This window comes from Merops nubicus, unplaced genomic scaffold, assembly GCF_000691845.1.
Source record: "Merops nubicus isolate BGI_N331 unplaced genomic scaffold, ASM69184v1 scaffold5503, whole genome shotgun sequence".
Lineage (NCBI taxonomy): Eukaryota > Metazoa > Chordata > Aves > Coraciiformes > Meropidae > Merops > Merops nubicus.
This window is the reverse complement of record NW_008598160.1, coordinates 29,035-45,051: the sequence shown is the minus strand read 5'-3', so window position 1 is coordinate 45,051 and position 16,017 is coordinate 29,035. Positions and strand designations below refer to the sequence as shown.

Here is a 16,017-nt window from a genome sequence, read left to right as displayed (position 1 = left end):
CTGAGATTTTACCAATACATACAACTCAAATACAGAAACTTTAAATATTTTAATAAAAATAGCCTTTTTTTTTTTTATAAACCACAAGTAAGTAGAAGGCAAATACACCAGATTATGCATAGCTTTCGAAATGTGAAGTATATAATGAACAACTGAGTATCCTTCTTCATTTACCTGACATAATGCATCTTATTTACCTTAATAGGTTAGGACCTTGGGACAATGCTGTTATTTTCACGTACTGAAGAGCACTGTTAGAATGAAATTTAGAGGACAAAAATACATGATATAGATCATGTGTATTTACACATGTTGTATGCTCTGAGCTTCCCTGAAAATAATAGTGCAATTCAGTGTATATACTGAATTAAATCAAGACGGTATACTTTTACTTCTTTGAAAAAATACTGTTCTAAAAATATTCAGTTGTCCTCTAAATTTAGACTTATTTTATGGAACTATAGCTTTAAATTTAGTTTTCATAGGCAAAATATTTACACTTTATAAACTTGCAGAATTTCTAATAAACTATATTTATATATACTTACACAAAACTTAATTTATATATAATCCTATTATATCTTGCAGATCCAAACTCACTACATGTACAATAATTTACAATGACAGAAGCCTCAAGCATCAAAATATCTCCTTTAAAATAACAATATTAGATAGAGTCCTCCACAGACTCTGAATTGCAGTATTTCCTGGATTGCCTGAATATCACTGAATTTCTGAGAATATGCAAAATTTTAATTAAATATCAAGTAGCAAGGTTTGTGCTGTCATAAACACTTGCAACTATTTAAAAAACACCCAAAAGGAACAAATTAAAAGTTAAAATGAAGCCTCTGAAATGAAGGCTTAAAATTAGAATTCCCTGGAAGGTTCAATATAAGTGCACACACTATATGCAAATCTTGTACACTGAAGTCCCTTAAATACTCAAGAATAAATTCATTGAACAAAAGTTAAACAGTCAGCTATAAATGTACAAGTTTTCAATAGTATTATAACTGAAAATTTTTGCCTACTTTGGTATAAAAGCTCCTTTAAACAGGCACATTTAGAAGACAAGCACAAGCTTTAATGCTGCGGCTGTTGCTGGATATTTAAGCAATGTCTCTGTGGGTCTGTTTATAATTATATAAACCATCTTTAGAATCACTTTATTCTCTATCAATTTAAAAACCTAGTATTGCCAACATCTGTAATGTGTGATACACTTTAGCTCTAAATAGCCATAACAAGACTTCTCAGTATCCAGTACAATTGTCATTTGTTTAAAGAAAAATAAAAACCAATTTAGAATAAAAAAATATATTTTTTTTTTATTTTCATATCTACTGAGATATCTGAACATTTTAATTGGAAGCATGGCAGCAGTGAAATTCCTTTCACAGTTTCTTTTGTAAAAGCAAAATTTGGAATTCTCAGGTAACCAGAAAATTTCAGCGCTTCTCTCCAAAATCTTACAGTAGAATTTATTTTTTTCTCATGAACTCAACAACCGTATTCCTAACAGGAATACACACATGCCTAATTTTACACTGTGTGAGTATTCCTATTGCCATTAAAGTGTTTATTCATGACATGTAAGACTGAGCATGAGTTTCCTTACATGAACGTGACCTACAGTGTAATAAATTAAAGCATTCTTAGGAAAACAATAAAGCAACATAACTTCAATTGTACCAGACTTTTCATAACAACTCTTAAAGGCCTCCATAACCAGAAGTTGATTAATAATGTTTGTAGTCCACAGGTTCTGAAAGGCACATAATTGAAGAGTTGGTTTTGTTTTGAAGTCCTCCTCAAGTGAAGACAGTTTAAAATAATTTGTGTTAGGACAGTCTAACGTAAGGCATTAAAATATTCCTCTTTATGCTATGGATCTATGTTAAGCACCACTTGCTTTTACAGTATAGAACGAAGCCAACATTTTCTTCAAAAATGTGTTTGTACTTGAGACATCATCTGTGAGGGAGATGCTGATGAGGCTGATGAATTGGATATCTTAGCATTATTTGTGATCTGCAGTTCTTCAAGTCTCCGTATGTAATCGTCGCGTAGCGCGAGGAGCTCCATGTAGCGCTGCTCCACTGGATTGGGCTGCTAGGAAGAAACCATGTTAGTTTTATTGCCTCAGTCCAACTACTTCTAAACATTTAGGTTTCTGTAGCATTTGTGTTCTTCTGGCATGACTCAATGTTTGCTACTTCCAACGTACATAATAAGTTGTAGCTCAGCAGAAATATTTATTTCTGTAACTCAAGAGCCCTCTGTCTTCCACTTGTTCTCATTCAAAGAAAAATCTTCGCACAAAACAGTTTGTCCTATCTCAGTAAAATCAGTCAGCACTTGTAAAGAACATGGATTTTATTTTCTCATCTAATATTGTGTGGAAGGTAGGTGTGAATACAAAGCTTTTATCTTCTCAACTTTTAATGGGCTTAGATTCCAGAAGTCAGATGTCTCACCTTCCCTAAACCAGTGTTAAGCCAGACTGACTACTTTAGCTACACTGACCAGATTAAGATAAAACCCATGTCTTCAGATGAAATAGCTTCCATTACCAATGAAATTTACTTCAGTTTTTAATACTAGATTTGCAGTTTTGTGTAAATAAAAAAGTGAAATAAATACAGAATTCACTAATATATTTTTGCAAGTAAACTTGAAGGTATTTAAAATCAAGGTCCTTAGCTTCCAGGAGAGCACTCACAGAAAGAGCATCTTCTTGACTGTTCCCACTCTAAGCTTAGCTTCCTTTTTCAGTTAAAGTAATGAAACAAACTGAAAAGTAGCATTACAAATGTCCAAGGGAGAATCAAAGCCTGAAGTCACCTTCAGCTATATATACATCTATCAAGAAGTTGCTGCTGTTTTCACAGGTAATTAAAAGCCTGTAATTAAAAACTATCAGCAGTGCAGTTTCAGGAGCAAATGTAAATGCCTCAGCAGCTCAAAACCAGCTGGACCAGCACCTTTACGTGCGCCACTTGCTGAGGACCCCAGAGGAGGAGAGCAATGAATGCTGAAGCAACTCTGGAAGCTGGATCAATGACTGAATCCAGTTACTAAGATGATTAGAGATGTAGAGTTAACGATGTTGCTAGTAACAGACCAGACTGCTCATTAGACTGATGTCTGATGCAGAACATGCTTCAAAGTAGTGCCACTAAGAAAGCTCATTGAAAAACTGGTTCTGGCAACATGTCCACTACTCAATTGCCTCAGTCAAGATAAAGGGTAAATTTCATGCACAGCAAAAGAAAGTTGTTGCATTTTGTACATAAAAATGGTGAAAATGAGGGACCAGTAGTAGCAGCACAGAAGATTATCACATGGGTTTGCATTTCTAATAAGAAACTCCTGCCAAAAATCTTCCCTGAATAATGGCAAAGCACATTTTAAAGTAGATTTACAGCTAATTTGCATGCCTTATAATCCTTCACTTCCTAAAATAAATCTTTGGATTCACCTTTTGAAAAATGCCCTCATCTTTTACAGCAAGCAACAAAATCTTTAAAACTAGAACTTCAAATTAAAATGAGCAACATACTTGTAGGAAAATACAGCATACTGTCTGGTTTTCTTGCAGCCTCTAAAGTGCTGTAAATAATAGAGTAGATCAGCTGCAGAAAAGGAAATGCATTGCTTGAAAATTCCTGATTCATTCCAGGGGCTGGATGTTGAAGTCTGGTTCTGTCAAAGAAATTGCTCCTCTCTCTTATACTCAAAACTCAGTGACTTTTTAAGAAGGACATATAAGTCTCTGTACATTATCTTTACACCCCTGTGCTGAGATTTCTACCAAGACTGTGACAAACACAGAGGATCCATATCTTAAACATTAAAAGCACAGAAGTGAACTATGTGTAATTTGATAAAAGCTTTTCTGGGCTTCAAATCTGATCCACTTGGATGAAATCTGTCACTGAAAATTATACAACAGTTACACAGTATAAACAATATTGGGTCATCAAAGTTAGTTTAAAAAATATTACCATAATCCATCAATACAGAGAGCAGTTTTGAAAGAGAAAGGACCTAACAGGTCCTCTTAATTTGTAAGAGACTAAATAAATGCAACTAAGTATAATTGTGATGCTAACACCCTAACTCTTCAGGGATCAGTAATCCCTATATTGTTATTCACTCTAATAGCATCAAATGTTCTTAAAAAAATGCTCCCCCAGCCCTGTCCCCAAGAAAAGGGTCTAGAAGGAACCTGAGGATGACTTGATACTAGAGCAGTGAAATAAACTCAATGTTCTGAGAAGAGCCAAGTAAAAAATAAAAAAGGACTGAGTAATCATTTTCACCTTTTTTCTCCCCGTCTTTACAAATATAATTCTAAAACCCCAACAGATTACAAATACTATTCCACAAATCAGTTATGACACAAAACTCTATTTCCAAAGCCTAAAAGCATTTAGTGCATTATAGAGAATTTACTTACCTGCTGCCGAATTCTGGGGTTCCACCTGATGTAGTAGTTGACCCAGAGCTCTAAGTGACGCATGCTGGCTACCGGGTAGAGCGCTCGGTTGAGCTCTTTAGTATAAAAAGGATTGGTGTATTTAGATTTGTCACTGTTTATCAAAGACCATAATGATAATGTTTTCTCAGTCACTTTCTAAAATGAAATTGAAAGAGGAAGAGTAAGTGTTTGCACACAGTCAGGACATCCATCATAGAAGCCATGGTTATGTTCTAAAATTAATACACTTCTGATTTAGTTAGAAGCATAATAAATTACTGTATTAGAAATATTGCAAAACCAATGCTTGACAAGTATTTCAATGACTGCATAGTCTTTAAGCTACCAAACCTGAGGAATTTCCCATGCATCTATCCTACAATGAGAATAAAGCCAGTTCAAAACCTCTGTCATACAAGGAATATAACCAAATACAGTACAACCAAAACTTTTTGTAGTCATCCAGAGTCAAGGCAGCAATACAATTCAACAACCAGTGGTCTGACTAACCTCTTTTTCTCTAAGAGACTCGCTGTTATACAAGAAAGTACCAAAGCGGCAGCTGTACAAGTGATCCAGGATTGTAATCAAGAACTGCTCGTTGAACTCAAAGGCCGTAGGAAACTAAAACCAGAAAGTTTAAACAGAAAAGATAAATTGTAAAAGCAAGGAGAGATGCACATGCCCTGTGGCTAAAGGGGGAGTTTAGAAGCCTGAGTATATCTACAATTAAGGTAATACTTTTGTATACTTTATAGCAGAGTAAGTGTTCAACCCAAATTATTAACTGAAAAGAGCTCTTAAAAATTTCTGTCTCTGTTTTCTAAAGAAGAATAAAATACAGAATGATTTTACTAGAAAGACAGAGTAAGACCTCAATATTGCACTCTTTATAGTGTAGCATCATACAGGAAAATAAGGATTTAGCTCCTAATCCTTGGCCCTAAACAGACTAAGTTTGCTGCTTTGTCTCATTACTTACTGAAAAGACAACATTTACATCACAGCACTCTACAGCTCCCAAGCTCCCTTTTCATGCTTTGACAAAACAACGTTTGTCTTTGTAGTTCAAGGGACTGCTTGGTGAAATGAAACAATAGACCCTATTAAGACAGTTGGATGCAATTCCTGCAGAAGCATTCTGCTGGGTCACATCCCTCAATATGTTTCTGAGAAGCCCATATGGAGGACACACCAACCTCCCATGAATAGCCAAAGCCATCTTAAGCAATGTAACAACAGCTTGCTTACCACTTTTAGAAACAGGACAGCGAGATGGTGTGACTTAAAAGTAAATACACTCTTTTTGGTATGCTGTCCTCTTCAAAGTTTTTTTTTTAAAAAAAAAAAAAAAACTATCTAGGTTTTGAATACAGCAATCTCTAAATAACGTTGCCTTCTGAGCAAAGATTAACATACCTGTTTAGACATCTGCCACACACAATCAATAAACTGGAGAAAAATGGGAGATCTGTCTGCATCTGCATGATTTTTGTCACCGTGGCCTATTCTCTGCAATGAAGCAATACAGACCCCTGTTAAAACAGTCTATTTTATGACCATTAGACATTGTTTCGTATTTTGCATTAGAATATTAATGCTTCTGTAATAAAGCAACCTGTTCTTATGATTACAAAATTAGTTACTGCACCAAGGAACAGAGATTCAGTGATACACAAATACTGCAAAGCTGTCCCAAAGATGTCTGAGAAAAACTCAGCAGTGATAATTGGTCCCATTACAAAAACCTGCTTTTTTTTGGACAAGCAGAATGGTTAAGTATCCATTACTTTGCAAACAATCAAGCTATACTTTGAACTATATTTACGTAATATGTTTGTCAAAAGCCAAGTTATACATTTTGTCTTCTTTTGTTATTTAAGCCACTGGAGAACACAGATCATCCAACTATCCACACAGGTTCTCCTCTTCCCCCTCTGCACCTGAACATAAAGATTCACCCTGAGGTAGACAGTGAACATAAGTGAGCTCAAAGAAACATTCATGCTCTTGACACAAAATTAACACACATTTGTAATGTCTGGGTGAGCCACTTATTCTGAGGAATCCAGGTAACAATCAAAGGAATTCTCCCCACAGACAAAAGGTAGGTTTGGTAAAAGTTGTTTCCTTCCTTTTCACATTTGATAGCTGAGAACAGGTAAGAGATTCAGGGAAAAGAGATTCTATTAACTCCATAATTCTGCTTGAATATACTTGCCTGAAGGAATCAAAAGAACAGAATGTATGCTGAACTAAGATGCCGTCTGTCTGCCTGCAAGGTAGCAGGCTTAATGTCTTAAGGACGTGAAAAAGGTAAAACCAGCACACTACTCTGTGCAATGATTTGCAAGATAGTTTAAAATAACAGAAGTGAACAGCAGGAAATACAGGGAGGTGAGGGACTGCAGCAGAACACTGGCAAAGAGAAAAGCACTACAGGGAAGACCAATACTTCTATTTCTACTCCTTGCAGTCTAAAATACACGGCACCTGTTAGCAGAGTCATACATGTGTTCAGTAAAGAGTGAAAGTCATTCCACTTTCACTACTGTTAGCAGTTTTAGCATTTCTGAATATTTTCCACATAGAATTATGTCCGTGTCTCATATTTGTTATACTAGAATGACATGCCACATAGTAAACAATTTTATCAGCTGGATAGTGCATTAAGTTCCCTATAGGTAGAAAAGCTGAGGCAGGGAATTCCTTTTCAACAAGGAAACTTATTGTGCACTTTGTTAGATATAAAATACAGAGAGGAACTATAAAGGGGTCTACCATTTTGTTATTAAAACTTCCAAATTGCAGCCCTGGTACCATAAAAACATGAAGTTTGCTCTAAACTCAGATGACGTAAGAAACAATCTGCTCTTCTCCAGCTCCCCACTTGAGGGAAGGCACAGCAACAAGAGCTTCAGAGTTGCAGTTCAGGAAATGCCAACTGCACTCAATGCCTGGTCCTCACTACTAAAACTCACAGCTCTATAATTCACCAAACTAAAACAGAGCACATATGGTCAAACTTATTTTTGTGTATTGTCAGTTTTTATCATAGCATCACAGAATTTAGGTTGGAAAAGACCTTTCAGATCAAGTCCAGCTGTTGGCCCAGCACTGCCAAGTCCATCACTAAACCATTTCTCTTGGCATCACATCTACACTTCTTTTAAGTCCCTCTGGGGGTGGTGACTCCACCACTTCTACAGAACACTCCAGAAAAGGACTATCTTCTCTGTAAGCTAAACAATACATCAAATCAGAATATACAGTACTCTCAGAAAACAGCAGATGGCTAAAGGAGAGTGGCTTCAATCATAACTTCCACATATGATTACTTGAGTGAGCAAGTTGGGAAAATAAAACAGTAGCTTCAGCAAAGGGAAGCTATTTAAATCACCCTTATTGCTGCTACATTGTCAGAGATGAACCAGTAGACTAAGCTCATCATCTGGAAGGGGTGTGCAAGTCCTACCTCACCACCAGAAGAAAGGGGAGACCAAACTCCAAACTCAAACCAAGATCAATGGTTTAATGAAAAGAATCATAGATTACTCAAATTTATTCATAATAATATAATGAAGGGGACATTGAGCTCTCTTCTTAGGCTTTGTGTTCAGCCATTACACTAGGCTACAAGTCTCCTAGTTGTACAGTCTAATTTCCTCTGCATAATGACTATAAGGTTTTTTTTAAAAATATAAAATAAAATACAAGAATAAAAAGGCAAGCCAATGGTTTCCTGTGGTGGTACCATGGCAGAATACTTCAAAGGTTTACATAACACATCATGACTAGAAGACTACAAGTACACAGAAAAAGGAACTACAGCAGATATCACTTCCAACATTCAAAATGCAAATCTCCTAAGCCTCAAAGCACCTTTAGAATGTTAGATCAAAGGCTGCCAGAGCCTACAAGAACACTGAAATCATGAAGTGACTCATGCTGAGTAGCTATACACGCATTTCCAAACAACTGAAACACGCTTGCAAGTGTAAAATGATCATGAAATACACATATTGGTGTATTTCTCCATTTCTTTATTTTTTCCAGATTGTCTGTTTTCCCAGTTTTAGCAATATCAAATAATATCTTTAGAATATTTCACTAGGGATAAATGATCTGTGCAGATAACTTCTGCTGAAGGTGTAGAAACTTCTTGCTGTGAATTACAAGGTTCAGCATCAACACGTAACATTGTTGTAAAGATCCCAGCTTATGCTTTATGCTTACATATCACAGTACACTCTTCCCTAGCAACCTATTCTGCTTCTCCAGGTTCCTCACACAGATTTGCTGGTTAAATGCTTAGCTGCTAGATTTAAGAGACGTTCCACTGAGTCTGAAAAGTTTCTTAACACAAACAACTTTGACTTTGCGTTATATGTGGGTAGGATATTAAGGTCTTGCTACAGACAATTTCTGCTTAACCTTTTAAGCATCCAGTAGACAACTGGAAAGACCACTAGAGCCAGCATTACCAGCGACAGACTCTCCAGAGCTATTATGACAAATTTAGAACATTTGGGAAGAAACATTCGAAACACCACTTAGAAGACACAGGCCAAACTCATTCATCTGTCTCTCATGACAGTCAAAAGGAGACCAAAATAATCCAAACCTTATCTGATCTTCCTATGAGAAGTTTGGGAGGACATAATTTTTCTGCCTTCTCATTTTCTTTGCTCAATAACCACAATAGCCCTAGCAATTCTCTTTTTAAAGTAAAGGACAGGATATTGAGTTTGCTGAGAAAAAACAGCAAAAAAAAAAATTAATGGAACAGGTCCAAATCCTAAAGCTCTGCTCAGATTCACCTGGACATGTTTTAAATCAGAATTCCAAACTAATGAAAAGAATTACCAAACCTTGACATAAGTAGTTTCACAATAAAAGCTTTAGAATGTTAACGCTGCATGATCCTTGCAATCATCTTCTAACTCTTACCGACGCAAATTTGTGTCCGAAGCTTATCCACTCTTTTTGCACCAAAACTTCAAAGCCTTCAATGGTTCTGTAGTAGCTGTCTAGCATCAGCATGGCCAGCGAGGTCAGCTGGGCTGTCCTGTCCCAGCCATCGCTGCAGTGAACCACCACCGAGCTCCTTCCCGAGGACACCCTGTCTGCCACCTGAATGGCTCCCGCCAAGACAAGCTGGCAAGGAACAGACACCCAACAAGACAGATTAGCATTAGCATTCCAACAAAAATAAATTTATTTCTTTGTATCTATGCAAGTATCTGAACTGATACTGTTTCCATTAAAGTACTTAAAAAGCGTGGTGTAGTTAATTGGCAAAGAATTTTCTAGGAGATCAAGTAAATTTCTTGTATAAAAAGAGGGAAACCAATCAGTTCCTTAATCCCATACTAAGAGCTAATTCATGTCACAGCAGATTCTTAAGAAATGGGACAGAAAACAGTAACCTTGATAAAGCAAAGAACATAAGCTTCTTTTTTAAAGAAAGACAGGATTTACCGTAAGATACACTCTCCAAAAAATTCTCCATTTCATTTGGCTCCTTTCTTTGAACTAAATTACTGAAATACCTCAGTTGTTGGAAAAAGAACTTGTATCATTCTAATATGTTTATTTTCCAAATATAAACTTAAAATGAAAATTTTATTAACTAGGATTCATTATATAATACTCTAAATTCTTTTACACAACTCTACTTGAGGCAAAAGCTTCAAAGGTCAACTAGTAAGAATGCTGGCGAATTACCAGTTAACGTATTTTATTTGTGCTACAAGATCAAAATTACAAAACTTGCAAGTATATTCTGGGTCAAGTATGGATTAAGAGTAGTCCTCACAAGAAAGAGTTGTGGGTGCTGCTTGATGAAAAGCTCAACATGAGCCCACAGCATGAATGCAGCCCAGAAAGCCAACCATATCCTGGGCTGCATCCAAAGCAGCACAGCCAGCAGGTCAAGGGAGGTGGTTCTCCACCTCTACTCCACTCTCTTGAGACCCCACCTGGAGTACTGTGTCCAGCTCCAGAGCCTCCAACACAAGAAGGACATGAACCTGTTGGAGCAGGTCCAGAGCAGGTCCAGAGGGATAATCAGTGGGCTGGAGCACCTCCTCTATGAGGACAGGCTGAGAGAGTTGGGATTGTTCAGCCTGGAGAAGAGAAGGCTCTGAGGAGAACTTATGACCTTCCATCTGAAGGGGGCCTACAAGAATGCTCCGGAGGGACTTTTTGTAAGGGCTTGTAGAGATAGGATGAGGGGTAGTGGGTTCAAACTGGAGGAGAGTAGACTTAGATTAGGTGTTAGGAAGAAGTTTTTCCACTGTGAGGGTGGTGAGACACTGGAACACGTTGCCCAGGGAAGTTGTGGATGCCCCAACACTGACTGTGTTCAAGGATCAGGCTGGATGGGGCCTTGCACAACCTCATCCAATGAGAGGTGTCCCTGTCCATGGCAGGGAGTTTGGAACTAGATAATCCTGAAGGTCCCTTCTAAGCCAGATCGTTCTATGATTCTATGATTTACAAGATTTATTCACAAAACCATAAATCACAAAATAAAGTCACATATAAACTAAAAAATAATTATTAAGCCTTCACAATGACACCTACCTGTAGTCCTGAATTGCTAGAAATCAAAGTACATCAGTTGCCACACACGTACAGCTGATCAGGCTAACAATGCATTCTTCTGTTAAAGCTGACACTAGACTTTAGGCAGACCAGCATTGAATTTCACCTACAGTTGCTTAGTAATGATATCTCACAACATATGCTACAACTAGCTGGCAAAAAAGCCAACACTCAGTGATGCTGGTTTTGTAGTCCAAGTAGTTCAACGTGTTCCGTGTCAGCACTGTCTCAAAAGTCTAGCAAAGAAACCAAGTCTGATACAACAGATTTCAACAAACATTATTTCAAATAAATTGCAAAAAGTTACCTTAATATGTTCTAACCAGTGGGTTGATTCCAGACTTGATAACCAATGTGATTCTTCCACATTAGGATAAACAATGTCCTTCAGCTTCTTCAAAGATTCCCGCATGACATGAATATTATGAATGTCCAAGAAGAAAAGTTCTGCATTGGGATATGCATCTTCACCTTCATATCCTCCCCCAGTTGCCTACAAAGAAGAAATCTAAAATTAACTTTGTCATATATACACAGCAGCTTTTCAACAGAGCAAGAAGGCAATGAATTTTATTTATACTTTATTTTGTAGTTGGGCAATACATAATTTCAGTTGCTCACTTAAAATATCAGTCTCAGATACAAGCTTTGGAGGGGTAAATGCTAGAGAATACTTAGATGCTTTATTTCACCTAAGAGTGCAAAGTATTAAGTGGAGCACATGGTCAAGAAGACATTCAAGTTGTTCCAGGTAGCCCAATTTCTTTCAAAAACTCAAGGAAATAAACCCTAAAAGAGAAACTTAATTATTTTAGATTAACACTAAAAGGTTGTTTGTAATGTTAGACCAGGAGACTGTCAAACAGGATTGAACTAGCCAGCATCACATCAGTTGGGACTATCAGTTGATATTGAAATGTATCAGATGACAAAACGTTTGGCCAACTAAAATTCAATTTAAGAGTTCAGTTAAGAATAAGCTATGTTTCATTTAAGAATTAAGTTCAAAAATCTTAGATTCTGCCTCAAGAAGTAAATTACTAATAAAGTTTAAAGTAACTTTTCTAACATTAAAGCTTATTCCTGAAGACTAAACATGTATTTAGATTATGAAACTAAACAGCCACAGAAGTAGAAAGTCTATTCCACTGCTGTGCTCTCAAAACATTTAATCACTGCCACAGCAGAGGATGTGCCTGGTCACAAAAGGAAGTGGAAAAGCCACATATATTTTAGGATACAGTACCACTGGATGAGGTTTTCCAAAGATAGCTGCAAAATCACAGCATTTCCTGCAGACAGCAAGACCATACCATGCCATGACTTGTGATAAATTTTGCCTTTATAAGCTGTTAGAGCCACCAGCTACATATCAAACAACAACCTCAAGCACAATATAGCCTTTCCCCAGCAGTATCACCTACATCTCTGTGTAGGAGCACAGTATCTCTACTCTATGCTCTGTCTGCTTCCTCAGATGTGGGGGTACCTGCAGAGCTGCCAAAATGTGTGCTAAAAGGAATTATTGTATTTTTCCCTTTCCTTTGAGTATTATGAAGTCCTGGAGAGGAATGATTGTAATTTTAGCATCAGGGCTGCTGCAGCTCCTACTGACTGCATGGTCTTGACCTATGTAAAAAAAAAAAAAAAAAAAAAAAAAAAAACCACCAGTCGTGGGTTTGACCATTTTAAAAAAAAAAAAAAAAAAAAAAAAACAAAACCACAGGAATGCACAAGTAGCAGAGCCCAGGATTTTGCTTATCCTCATCTTGACTGCCATTCAAGAAAAGTTTTTTCAGTGCTGATCAACACTGGGTTGCACTCTGTATGTCCCTGTCCCTCAGACCCAGAAACGCAGCCTGCTGCTTTTACAGCTGGGATTATTTCACATCTAGACCTATCAGGAGTTAGTTAAAACTTATGGGTGAAATACACAAACCATTTTAAAAAGCTGAAAATGGTATTTCATACTTCAATAAGAACATGTATTACAACCAAATTTTATACACATCACTGTACAAATGGGATAGAAGTTTGAGTTTGTCCAAGTGGGGAAAAATTAAGGTAACACAAGAGCTGACATTCCTTCCACAAGGCTAACAGGGACACTACATGTTCTGTTCACCCACAAAAATTCACTGTGCAGAGGACAATGCAATTTGTAGAGCAAAATGCAAGCAATTGAGGCAGATCCTCAAAATACAAACCATCAGATTAAAACCTAACCAAACAGTCCCTAGGATAGACTCTCTGAAAGAAAGTGTGCTATACGAAAAATTTTAGCTTCTTGCTTAATAGATTATATTCCATATTAGAAAGAGGGCTGTAAAGGTACAGATGCACGTGTTTAAGTTGCACAGAGCAAAACACTAACATCATTGTCCCTCTTGACTTCTGATGCAACTTAATATTTGTTACATATAAACCTCCTAGAGGCAAACAGGTTTTACCACTTCATGTTCCTTTCAGCACAACCATTGAAGAGGATACATGGCACTAAATCAGTGTTCATTTTGTGCCAAAAAACTATTCATAAGATGAAACCCCTTCTCTCCCAGACAAGCACACTCATGGTTTCACTAAGGTTTCAAACCCTCTTGAGCTCATATCCCTCAGGCTCTTGGCTGTGCAGAGACACAACTTCATTAGTAAGGACTGAAGACCATGTCCCCTCCACTTGAGCTTGAAGCTCAGTGGGTGAGGGCCTATCCCAGACACCTAGGGAGGGAGGTTGGTACATTCTCATCTGAAGAAAGCATTATACTTGTGTCTTCCACTGCCTCTCCCTAACCAGGCTTTTCATATCAACATGGATCAGATTCATGACCGCTGTGCTCTATGCCAAATTCAACACAATGTGATTGCCATTATGAGTAAGCTTCAGCAATCTGGTCCTCACCAGAGTTGAGGGGATGGCAGAGGGGAAACCAAGGTACAGGGACATCTTTTCTTCTTGAACGGTACACCAGGTGATCTTTTGAGGTTCCTTCTGACCTGGCCTATTGTATGATTTTGATCTCATTTAGGCTTTGATCACAGATTAGCAAAGAAATAATCACCTTGTCAGATGGAATCACTACTTCTGCTACTGCACTCACCAGCTATGGACACCTAGGGAAGAACAGGTATCTAGGTATCCAAGACGATACTCATAGTGCTGTTTAGAGTGCAAAGCCCCAAATTAACTTATTCAACACTTCCTCTTTACTTGCTGGATGCCTGGATAGGTCTGAAGTGGTTCATGTCTGAGCAGCTGGACAATGGAAAAGGATCTGGGGGTGTTGGTTGACAGCTGGATGAATATGAGCCAGCAGTGTGCCCAGGTGGCCAAGAAAGCTAACAGCATCCTGGCCTGTATCAGAAACAGTGTGGCCAGCAGGAGCAGGGAAGTGATCATCCCCTTGTACTCAGCACTGGTGAGGCCACACCTCGAGTACTGTGTTCAGTTTTGGGCCACTCACTACAAAAAAAGACACTGAGGTGCTGGAGCAGGTCCAGAGAAGTGCACAAAGCTGGGGAAGGTTCTAAAGCACAAGTCTGATGAGCTGTGGCTGAGGGAACTGGGATTGTTCAGCCTGGAGGAAAGGAGGCTCAGGCAAGACCTGATTGCTCTCTACAACTCCCTGAAAGGAGGTTGGAGTGAGGTGGGGTAACAAGCAACCCCAAGTAAAAAGCAACAGGACAAGAGGAAATGGCCTCATGTTGTGCCAGAGGAGGTTTAGACTAGATGTTAGGAAAAATTTCTTCACCTTAAGGGTTGTAAAGCCCTGGAACAGTCTGCCCAGAGAAGTGGTGAAGTCACCATCCCTGGAGAGATTTAAAGAACATGTAGATGTTGTGCTGAGAGACATGGTTTAGTAGTGACCTGGCAGTGCTAGGTTAACCGTTGGATATGATGATCTTAAAGGTCTCTTCCAACCAAAATGATTATATGAATTTATGTAATGGTTAGGAAGGACCAAACAAAGAATGCCTATCAGTGGACTTGGCTTTATGCACACAGCCTTTTCAGGACAGAATTGTCCCAGAAGAAAAGGAGCAGAGCTGTGGCTTGTCATTCCAACAGAGAACATGGTCCACAGCTCAGTCTACATCCACCTCACTGTGCAGAGTGTAGTCATATCTCAGTCCCATGCTAAGATCTGTGCTTGACTGATAACAGGGTGAAGCATGTCTGAAAATCCACATACTGTTTGGAACCCTGCTTATGACCTACTTTAGGCACTCATGTCCTTTCATGGCCTTGAGCTTCAGTATTTGACTATGTCAGTATGTATTTAATTAAGTAAATTTATCTACATTAAGATTGCTACTGTCACCAAACACCTCCTCACAGAAAACTTTAAACAAAGTTTCCTCTCCACCTCCTGTCACAGATAATACTATTAAAGGTCTCTGTACCTTGTTTGCAACTGCATTGACGTTGGGCCTAGCGTCGTAGATGGTCAGTTTGGAGATCTGCCCGTTGGCCTCCCTGATGATTTCAAGATACCTTTCATCATCCTTATTCCGTTTGCCGCTCATTCCGACCAGGGGCTGACTGCAGCGCATGATGACAGCCTGGGTTTCTGGGTGAATCCAGGACAGAACCTAGGCACGTGTTCAAAGCATATTAGAAGACAAACATTTTATTTTAAAAAACCCCTAACTTTAAAGTTACAGTCTTAAAATAAAGCATTAATTGTCGTATTATCTATGTCTTCAAAAGATAACCCCTAGACATCTCAACTGCTTCCACTTTAGTCTCATGAAATTTAGTAACAATAATCTTTAAAAGAATTCATTCTCTTATGCATTTAACTCTTACGCAAATTATACTTAACCTATATAATCCAGCATATTTTAATATTTTTCCTACAAGTCTTAGGTCGCACAAATAATTTTGAAAAGCAAACTGGGAACAAAAATAGCAAAGCCTGCTG

The 16,017-nt window shown here is 38.0% G+C and overlaps 1 protein-coding gene across 1 annotated transcript in view; it reads right to left on the bottom strand.

The window, feature by feature from the left end:
• Nucleotides 1–1,638: 1,638 nt before the first annotated feature.
• Nucleotides 1,639–16,017, bottom strand: part of MTM1 (myotubularin 1) — a 31,736-nt gene continuing 17,357 nt past the window's right edge. The window contains exons 8-14 of the mRNA XM_008936943.1: nucleotides 15,497–15,685; nucleotides 11,403–11,588; nucleotides 9,437–9,643; nucleotides 5,906–5,998; nucleotides 4,997–5,110; nucleotides 4,466–4,642; nucleotides 1,639–2,115 (exon numbers count right to left, since the gene is read on the bottom strand). Coding sequence (XP_008935191.1) covers nucleotides 1,948–2,115; nucleotides 4,466–4,642; nucleotides 4,997–5,110; nucleotides 5,906–5,998; nucleotides 9,437–9,643; nucleotides 11,403–11,588; nucleotides 15,497–15,685 — 1,134 coding nt within the window. The 3' untranslated portion in view covers nucleotides 1,639–1,947. The remainder of the gene's footprint in view (nucleotides 2,116–4,465; nucleotides 4,643–4,996; nucleotides 5,111–5,905; nucleotides 5,999–9,436; nucleotides 9,644–11,402; nucleotides 11,589–15,496; nucleotides 15,686–16,017) is intronic.